We start from the raw sequence: 10443 nt of genomic DNA, 5'->3' as shown, positions 1-10443 counted from the left end.
AGTCAAGTAACCAAAAAATTACTAAATTAGTCTGTTCCTAAACGAGGCCTAAATGTTCAAAAATTATTTATAAGAATAAAAATGTTTGTCAAATATCTTAAATATAATAATTAAAATTTAGCGAATCAAATGTTCAAAATAATAAGATTTATTAGTCTCATTTAGCAAAAGTTAAAGTAACTAAATAAAAATAAAAAAATAAAATAGACTAATTTAGTATAAAATATCACACTCAAATCATAATTATTTTATTTATTTTTTCATAGTTATCACATCCAAATTAAAAAAAAAGTTCAATATTCTTCTCAAATAGAATTAATTTAGTGAGACTAAATTAATTTTTCCCAAACCAAAGTAATACAATATATTATGAATTAATTGCAATACAACTGATTGCAAAATAATTTCATAATAAATCATCCTTAAAATAAAATAAAATAAAAACAGTTAAAATAAAAACAAGAAACCAAAAAAAAAAATGAAATTTAAAAGACGGCAATAACAACTCCCCAACTTCAGTTTCAAGTTCTCTCTCTTGTCTTTGCCTCTCTCTCTTTCTCTCTCTCTCTCTAGAAACCTATATCTATATCTATATATATATGAATCGATCTTCCCATTTTCTGTGATTTCCAATGGCGGGTCTATACTCATCTCTCAGACCCACTTCTTCTGCTTCATCATCTTCATCACAGAGCTTCACTTCGAGGCTCGTTTTCGTCCTCACAGTGATTCCCCTTTCTCTCGCTGCCTTCGCATTCGTTCTCCAATGGCGTGGCGGTTTGGAAGACCCGACGACCCGCTGGTCCCCCGAACGGAGAGAGTTTCCGGGTATGAGTGGGTCCGGACCCGACCACGGGTTGTCTGCGTCGTCCTCGTCCTCGGATTGTGTGGATCTTCTGGGTCGAAGTCGTTTACCTTCGTTCCCATACTATAGGGATTGGAAATTCAATCATGGGTCTGATCTGGGTCCGAAGGTGAGTTGAAATTTGATTGATTTTATTTGGTTTTCTTGAGCTGATCCTTGGTGGGTTTGTCTTGTTTTGTGGATCTGGAATCTGGGTTGTGTTGATTATCATTTTATATGTGTATTTAGGTATATGTATGTGCATTGTTGTTGGGCCAAGATATAGTAAAATCTGGAAAGATCATGAAATCACATTTGGTTTTGGATTGTTTCACGCAAGAAATTTTTTGTTATATCTGAGAATGTTGGGGTTGGCGGACTTCTGTTTGGTGCATCAATTGAGAATCATCAATGATTTTGTTAGGCCTTTGAGTTCCACCTGTTTGACAAATCAAGTTAGCTACATTGTTGACCTCTCCAAAATAAGGGTTTTATGTCTTCATCTTGTTTAATTTATATGTTTATGCTTTTTTGCTGTAGCTTGCAAATCTTAAGGTTATACGTTTTTTCATGGAAGGTAGTTTTGAACATAGATAAATTGGTAAATGTTGCTAGCAATCTTGGATTGGAAACAAAACAAAAACAGAAAGTCAGTCAATTCATTGACCTTACCAAAACTGATGAAGGTCAGAAAATTTGTGGATTTAGAGCAGAAAGAAAAGTCTTTGATTGAACTTCAGGAAATGCAAATTGAAAATTTTATATAACTAGAACCCATTTCATTGCCAAAAAAAAAGGTGCAGTCACTGTAACGTGCTTAGATGCCAGATTGATAAAATGTGAATTTTATGATTCATCATTAAACACAAGGATCACAATTTCTTTTCGGTGTGTTGTGCTATCATGTAACATGAACTTTTCGGAAACATTTCAATAGTGACAAAAAGAATTTGAAAATACGTGAAAAATTTTAGAAACACAAACTAAAAAGTTACCTAAATGAACAAAAGCCTAATATCAGCCAATGTGTCATGATAATAGTGACCCAAAAAAGTTCTTGTCCACTATAATTTTCACTTCCTTCCTCGTAACTCTGAACTTTTTCGGCTACGATGAGTATATTGATTTCTGTTTCCTCTCTTTAAGGCTTTAAAGGTGTATAAAGATATTTAGGTACATATGAAAAAATCAATATCATAATTGCTTTTGATATTCAGTCAGGCTCTTGCACTCGTGTTATTATTTATGATAATGTCATCATTGCAATTTATGATTTTTTCTGTACTTATTTTATTGCAGTTATGTATTACTACAAGCACTTCTGCTGGCTTAGAGCAGACTCTACCATGGATCTTCTATCATAAGGTTATTGGGGTTTCAACCTTTCTCCTGTTTGTTGAAGGAAAAGCTGCAACCCCTGACGTATCAAAAGTCCTAGAATCCATTTCAGTGAGTCTAAATCTTTGCTTCTTTACATCTATGTACTGGCTATCCTCAGTTGTTTTGATTTTCTGCTTTAGATCTTCCAAATTTCTAAAATCTCTTAATTTCTTTGACAGGGAGTAAAAGTCATATACAGAACAAAGGAATTAGAGGAGCAACAAGCTAGAAGGTCGGTTCCCTTTGCCACGTGGAATGTCACATATGTTATGCTAAATTTTCAATTTAAGTTTTTCATATAATTTCTGTTAGATTGCTTGATATACATTGGTGGGTTCATTTCTTAACATAATATTTGAGGACAATTGGAGATTGAAGAATTTTATTTGTTTATTTTTTGCCAAGCAATAGAAAAATCTCTAATCCCTTGATCCCATATTTTTGAACCATCACCCATTATCAACTGAGATCTTTTCTTTTTAGTCTATCCCTGAGCCACAAAACTGATAGATCACTGGTAATGTTGCAGCTAGGTTGAGGCACTTATTTTAAGGTTTCGCAATTACTCATTTTGGTACTGTATGTAGCCTCGCTAACGTACGAAAAGAAATTTTGTTATGCAATTTGAAGAGATCGATTGGTTTGTACCCGCATAGGTTTTCATATTTCATTTGCATTAATTAATTGGAGAGATGATAAGCCAGTAGAATGAACTCATGTTGATACAACATTATCATTAGTTCTAGAGCTATAACCTTTCTTGAAGAATTCTTATGGAGGTATGTCCTCCTTATATTGAATATTTTTCATTTCCTAAATGATTATTTAGCTTTTCTATTAATAGGTAAATAGGCTGTCTGTTTGCTTTATTGCTCTAGTAAAGCCTTTTCTTTTGTGCTTGAATGGGAAAAAATATATATATTTTTTAGTTTTGTTGTTAAATCCGAACTGCATTGGAAATTTCTATTAATCTACAAGTTAGTCTTCAATTTCATTGTTCTTTATTATTTGTGCTATTTAGCCGGATCTGGAATGAGACTTGGTTGGCGAGCTTTTTCTACAAACCTTGCAACTATGAGTTATTTGTCAAGCAATCCCTCAATATGGAAATGGCTATCATCATGGCAAGGGTATGATCATATCTTTTCATTTATGAATTTTGGTACAGCTTTCTTTCTTTTTTCTTTTTTACCAGTTAGATATTCTTTTTCAATAATTCTTAAGATTGGTCTTTACATTCTCCATTTATTTTTAGGAAGCTGGCGTGGATTGGATTATCCATCTTGACACTGACGAGTTACTTCATCCAGCGGGTGCCCGCGAGTACTCTGTGAGACAGCTGCTGGCAGAGGTGCCTGGGAATGTTGATATGGTTATCTTCCCAAATTATGTGAGTGAATTGGTTTTCTTTTAAATAATTATTTAGTACTTAATACTATGAATTTATGCTACTGTTAATAGATGGTAGTTCATCATTTTTTTTTCTCTGTAGCCTCTTTCCATTCTACCATCTCACCCATATGGAAATATCAAAGTACCTTGGTGCGTGGTATCAAAAATGATAATTGCATTTTTTTTTTGATTTGTTTCAGGAGAGTAGTGTTGAGCGAGATGATATAAAGGAACCTTTTAGTGAGGTAAGATGTATTTATATTGCTTTTAGGCTTTTAGCTAACTTTTATTGCTTTTAGTGTATTTGAAGTGCATCTATATTGGGATAGTGACCATTTTTTCCACTAAAATGATGTTAGGCTGTTTGCCCACCTGGGTTGTGAGCAGTGTCCAACTTATGTAGGTTGTGTTTGGTTGATGAACTTATTATATGTGAGCTGCAAAATAACAAAATTTTGCCAACAGCTACTTGGTTGTGGTTTTGAAGTAGCTACTCTTATTTTGAAATTTTCCATAAAGATTCTTTTTCATTTTGCAAGTTCACATAAGACAAGCATACATGGATAACCTTCTTCATTTCGGGCTGGGAGTCTTGTGTCTGGTTATAGTATTTATGTGTTAAGCTTGCTCTTTGAAAACATAGGTCGTGGGATGACATCACGTAGATGTGATAATTCCAACCTAATGGGGTGCAAGATTGATCATATTATATCTTGAGATTTAGATAAAAGTTGAGTTGTATACACAATTATGTGGTCTTGTGACTGGCAATAATTGTGATTGTTATGATATACAGTCATTTTGAGGAACTAAAAGAAAAGAAACACACAGATTTAGAATTACTCATTATCATGAAGTGTTGTGCAATTTTAAGGAATTAATGAGGGTTTGCGGCTCCGCCTTCTTGAGTGTTTTTTGTGTCACATGTCTATTGACACCTCAAAGACCATATCATGGGGTCAACGCCCCTCTCTCTAACACTGGTCGGCATGCCCCCCTTGGACTCTAGTTTTCAAGCCAAGCTCTCTGTTGATCTCAAGCAGGTAATAAGGGCATATGCTTGGCAGTGTGCCTGACTGAGCCAGGGTGATAACTGATACGCGAGCATCTGGCTAGCATGTCTTGACTCCCAAGGGAGGAGCTAGTATTACATGATTGGCCCACGTATCACCCCACAAGGTTGACACCATGGCACCCGAGGCTTGTGAAGAAGCCAGCTCTGCATTGTGAGGTGGTGACCTCTTGGCGAATCTGGACTCATGGACCTAAAGACAGATATGGAATTGTACTTTCTTATTTTATTTTTTTTAATTCTATTAGTAATTAATAATATATCCTTCTGGGCTTTGGTTTTTTCTCCGTTCAAAGGAATCCCACTCTCCGTTATTTCTAGAGATCGGAGGGTTGTGTGTGACATGTAGTTTTTGGATTTTTTCTTGCTTTGTTATCTTGTATTTTTCTTTTTCTTTTTGAGAGGAGTACTTGTCCTCTTCTTGTACTTCCTTGCCTTTTCTTATTAACATTATGACTTCTTTTTGCTGGTCCCAAAAAATAAAAAGAAAAAAGGGAGAGAGAGAGAGAGGGGCCCAAATATCATTATTTTCTATTTATATTCTATTAATCTATGTTTCTTTGTACTAATTGATGGGACATATTGCCATAATTTATTTTCCTTTTCTTTTCTATTAATCTATTTTTTGGTTATTTTTTTCCTAGTAAAAACTGAGAACACATTTTAATGGTTATGTTACTAATTAATTTGTTGCTTATGTTTCTGTAGGTGTCAATGTTCAAGAAGAATTATGACCATCTTCCTAAAGACACATACTTTGGCAATTATAAAGAAGCAACCCGTAGTAATCCCAATTACTTTTTGACTTATGGAAATGGGAAATCAGCTGCCCGCATTGAAGATCATCTTCGTCCTAATGGAGCACATAGATGGCACAATTATATGAAGACACCAAAGTACGTTATTCTTCAGAATTTAAAATTAATTACACGTGCATGTAGACAAGTCTGTCTCCTTTTCTTTCTTTCTTTTTTTTTTAAAAAATAATTTAAAAAGCGAATGTCTGTGTTTTCAAATGTAGATACAAATTCCAAAAAAAGACAAAGGTGCAAGCAAAAGCTATTTAATACTTAAATGTACATACATATGTGTATCTTATTCATTAAATGTGTTATATATGCGCTTCTATATCAGTGCTGTAAGTGTTGTCGTCTGTGATCTTTGTAGTGAGATCAAATTGGATGAGGCTGCCGTTTTGCATTATACATATCCCAAATTTTCTGATTTGACTTCAAGACGTGATCGTTGCGGCTGTAAGCCAACGAAGGAGGATGTCAAAAGATGTTTCATGTTAGAATTTGACCGAGCTGTGAGTTCCAATTCTTTTTTTAAATTTATTCTGATTATTTTTTCGCATCTGGAGCCAGCCCTGATGGGTCACCTTGTCTTCTGCTCCTGTAAAATTCTAGATATATGCATGTTTTTTTGTATGTGTGTGCACGTACAAAATTAGTTCGACAATTTTTAATTTGAGTTTTTTGGCTGGTTTTGGTTTATGCAAAACGTCCTGCAGAAAGAAACAGAGTTGGGGGCAGGTCCCAATTGAATTCTGGTTGGCTTAACTGAAGCCTCTCAGTAAACTTTTTTGTTTTTAGGATATTGTTGGAGCACATTTTAGTACTATTTATGATATGTGAAGTCACGATGCGCAACACTTCTAGTATTCCTCCATTGAAATTTTACCCGAGTTTTCTTTATTTTGGATTGTGTTTATATTTTTTCTAATGCAGATGCTTATATATTTTTATACATACCTTACTAAGATTCTACATTGCAGGCATTTATAATTGCTTCAACTGCAACAGAAGAGGAGATGCTTCACTGGTAATGTTTGCACTGTAGATACAACTGTTGATTTCTGTACATGTTCTTCCATGTAGATCTGAACCTATAGCTTTTCACTTTGATTGTATGATGAACACTGATTTATCAACTTCCAAAACATTAAACTGAGAGGATTAGAGGCCTAGAAATTTGAATCCTCCAAACCTTTATGTGTAGGAGCAGGAGGCCTCCTTGTATTATGTTACTAGTTAAATTTTAATTCTGTGCAAAGGATGCTTTCGTGGTTCCCTGCTTTGTAGCTAATATTCATTAGCACTTATATTATATCTAATAGTCTATGTTACTTATAATAATATGTATTATAATTTTGTCTTATGTATAAAATTTAATTGAAAAAGCATTCATCATGCCACTAATTCCTATAGTTGAGGAGGAGAGATTAATAGGTGTAAAGCTACATTATTTTCCTTCTATCATTGTATCCTAAGTTATTTTGTTTAAGCACATACTATATTTAATAGATGTTTGAGCAATGGATATGTGTGTTCCCCAAGTATTCAAAGCGCGTCTAGATCTAAAAAAATTAAAAAATGGAAATAATAATAGGACACGTATGGAGGTGTATTGGACACATGTTGGGAAGTGTCTTGTGAGTGTTGGTGTCCGGCATGTGTTCAACGCGGACATGCCACCTTCTTAGAAGTGTTTGTGCTTAGAGTGGTGTCATTGTGAAACCATTAGAAAGATGCTCCATCTGGAGAATACTTAACCAACTCTAAAGCTAGAAAGTGAATTTATTTTAGAATCTTGTGTATGATAGTGTAGAATAAGTTAATTTCCATGTGATGTTTGAGTGCTATATTTTATATAACCAATATCACATTGCATCTCTTATGTAATATATAATCTTGTTGATAGGCTACTTTTGAAGCCATTAAAGAGCAGAACATGAAAAGCTTACAAAAATGTAGGCAGTTTCATATTTAAGGCCTTATTTTACCAAATCAACTGTCCCACCTTCCTAGTTGAGTACCAAAGTAGTGTTTGATAATGGCCATTCTGTCCTCTCCTAGTATGCAACAGAAAACACTTCCTCCATTTCTGTGGCCTATTGCCACTCTTGATTTCAAGTGTTTCATGAATTACATTGGTTTCAGATGTTATATTCGTTTACTCATATGTTTTTCTTCTCTTGTTTTAGGTACCGTGAACATATTGTGTGGACTGACAAAGTGCTAAATATGAAACTTATAAAGAAGGGCATCTTGACCCGCATTTATGCTCCCATGGTAAGTTCAAGTATTCAAATTTCTTAATTGAAGTGTTTTCATCTTTTCCAGTTTATATTTGAGATGTGAACTAGTATCTGGTTATGCTCAACACACATTCAAATGAGATCAAAATCCTTAATACTTCTCCATTTTTTTCTCTGAATTTATAGGTCATTGTTCAAGGGTTGAGAGAATCCGGCGTTCTCAGCTCCGTAATCACAGCAGCGCAGGAAACTCTCTCGAAGGATAAGTTTTTATCATCCGTTGAGAGTAGCAACACCTCTAGAGCTGCCATTGACTCTCGGGGAATTTCTTCAAGAAAGATCGGCATCGACAGAGAATCTCAAGCAACTGCAAGGAGGGTTTTGGAAATTGCAGAAACCAATGTTTCTCATGCAATGCCACCTCTATCTCCTCCGCAGATGGATGATATCCATACCCACCTTGATATATAGAACCCCCTTTTATTTGCAGCACCTCTTCTCATTTTGGTCTTCTTCATCATTATCTTCCCACTAGACAATGAGATTGCTCTCTGAAGCTTAAAATTGGAAGCGTTTTGGATAGAGGGAAGAGAGAAGAGCCAAAATAGTAGAGGAAGGGGCTGTTGTGATGGGGTGTTCTTTGGTGTTGGGTTTCAAGGGGACGTTCCCGATCATTAACCAAGCGTTGCTGTACATTTTCAGGCGTAGATTAGATAGTAGAATTTAAACAGATGTAGAGCAGGATTTTCCGATTCGGTTCCATCTTTTTTCATTTCCTATTATTATTTTTTGTCTGGATGATTCGCTGAGGTTGCTACAACAAAGTCTTGCCCTTTTTATTTTGATGTGTATACCGCATACAAACGAGTGGGCAAGATGATGATATACCGTTAATTCTGTCCATTGAGACAGTTTATTCTTCGAAAAATGGCATACATAACTATTTAAAGCATCTCCATACAAAACACTGCTTGCAACTAGATTGTTGTTTGGCTGTTTGTGTCAATTGGTTCAAGGGTAATTTCATCTAATTTCTGCTTACAGGTAATTTATCAGGGGAAAAGACTTAAATACCCAGAAAAAGATGTTTATCGTTTAGATTATGAAGTTTTAGCTTAGAAAGCACAAATCCGAAGTTAATTTATGAGGCAAAATGACCTAAATACCCTGAACAGGTTGATTATTGGGAGAAGTTTGGGAGTGGATACTTGCAACTTCTGCTTTTTAGATTATGATGTTTTAGCTTGCTAGAAAGTGAACTTAGCAGGGCCAAAATTAAACATGAACCATTCTCGAGTGCATTAGGCATTTGGAATAGGAATATCATAAAAATCTCTAAATTTGTAGAAACAACATACTAATACTGCTGATCTTCTTGACAAAATAATGGCATGGGAAGGTTGGTTTATGTTTTTTAAAACGATGTCGTTTTGATTTTGGAAGACTACTAAAAGCATTATAAGGAATGCATTACAGAGAATTCAGATTCAACATAAATGGATTAGAATGACATTCTTCTAGGGTTGGGCCAAAGATACTATTCTGATAAGATGTGGCTGCAGGGTTGGCATGTTGTTTACTTCTAAGCAAAGCAAACAATAATTGCAGACACATATATTGATGATGAACCTCTCTACCTTTGGAATTTTAAACTGGAATCCTGATTCAAGCATAAGTTTGATCTCGTTGCTTCAATAATTTTAAGGAAAATTTTAAACTACCATCCCTTTTTTTTTGGTTTTTATGGGTAAGTTGCAATAACTTTATCAGAGACTCAAAGAGATTTTAATTAAATTCATAATTTTGATAGAATTATATTTTATTTAGTATAATTTTCTCAAACCTCAAGGAGGTCATTGTAAGTTATCATTTTTATTTATTTTTTGAGTAAATTACATTCACGTCTCTTTTACAAAAAAAATACAATAAATTTTATAATTTTGACATAATTATATTATTTTTTCATTTAATATAATTAAAGTGACCAACACTGGTGTTTGGGAAGTTAGTTTTTTGATTTTTTTTCATTAAAAGATGAATTGGTCACAAAACCAAAAAAAAAAAACAAATCCAAACGAAAAATCACATTAAACCCCATAATCATTTCACTTTTTCTCTTACAAACATCACATTCAACCACAAAAAAAAAACTCAACTATCTTTCCAAACACAAAAAAAAATTTCTCTAATAATATCCTACAACTAAATTTTTTTTTTAAAAATTCACTTCCCAAAACACCCACATAATATGAAACATACATTTATTGATAAAAGGCAACTAAGGGGGGCTTTTCCCATATTAAGCCAAATTTCTATCTTAATTCTCAAACTAGGCCTAATTTAGACGGTTTTCCCAAACTAGGCTATAGCGCTATTACAAATCGCGCTTTCACTGTTTGAAGCAGAAAATTTGATGAATAGTGAAAGCGCTATTAAAAAAAACGCTTTTAATTAAGAAAACGCTATTACAAAAAGCGTTTTCACTGTGCATTTGAAAAAAACGCTATTACAAAAAGCGCTTTCACTATGCATATCTCTCCCCTTCAGAAAACGTTTAAAATATATTAAAATATAATCAAAATTAATCTTGAGTTCTTTGCAGCTCAAATGGTAGTGCATTGGTTTTGCCACACCTCTGCACAGGTTTAAACCACATGCACACCAACTCCAAACAATTGCTATCTAAAATGAAATTCAACTCTTTTTTTTTTTCCT

The 10443-nt window shown here is 34.1% G+C and overlaps 1 protein-coding gene across 1 annotated transcript; it reads left to right on the top strand.

Moving 5' to 3' along the window:
• Nucleotides 1-479: 479 nt before the first annotated feature.
• LOC114271743 (glycosyltransferase-like protein) lies at nt 480-8693 on the top strand. Its single transcript, XM_028213366.2, has 11 exons — nt 480-974; nt 2144-2293; nt 2404-2456; nt 3246-3354; nt 3480-3614; nt 3817-3861; nt 5397-5584; nt 5856-5997; nt 6466-6512; nt 7675-7762; nt 7915-8693. Exons 1-11 carry the CDS (start codon nt 633-635, stop codon nt 8197-8199), a joined length of 1584 nt encoding a protein of 527 aa, XP_028069167.1. The 5' UTR covers nt 480-632; the 3' UTR covers nt 8200-8693.
• Nucleotides 8694-10443: the final 1750 nt, after the last annotated feature.

Source organism: Camellia sinensis, chromosome 10 (assembly GCF_055761805.1).
Source record: "Camellia sinensis isolate YWXY chromosome 10, ASM5576180v1, whole genome shotgun sequence".
Classification (NCBI taxonomy): Eukaryota; Viridiplantae; Streptophyta; class Magnoliopsida; order Ericales; family Theaceae; genus Camellia; species Camellia sinensis.
The sequence above is the reverse complement of the archived record's forward strand: the minus strand, read 5'-3'. Positions and strand labels throughout refer to the sequence as shown.

Coding starts and splice junctions, on each gene's coding strand:
- LOC114271743 (XM_028213366.2), top strand. CDS start 633: ATGGCGGGTCTATACTCATCTCTCAGACCCACTTCTTCTGCTTCATCA. Junction 3,615..3,816: donor TGGTTATCTTCCCAAATTAT/GTGAGTGAATTG, acceptor GATTTGTTTCAG/GAGAGTAGTGTTGAGCGAGA. Junction 5,585..5,855: donor AATTATATGAAGACACCAAA/GTACGTTATTCT, acceptor TGATCTTTGTAG/TGAGATCAAATTGGATGAGG.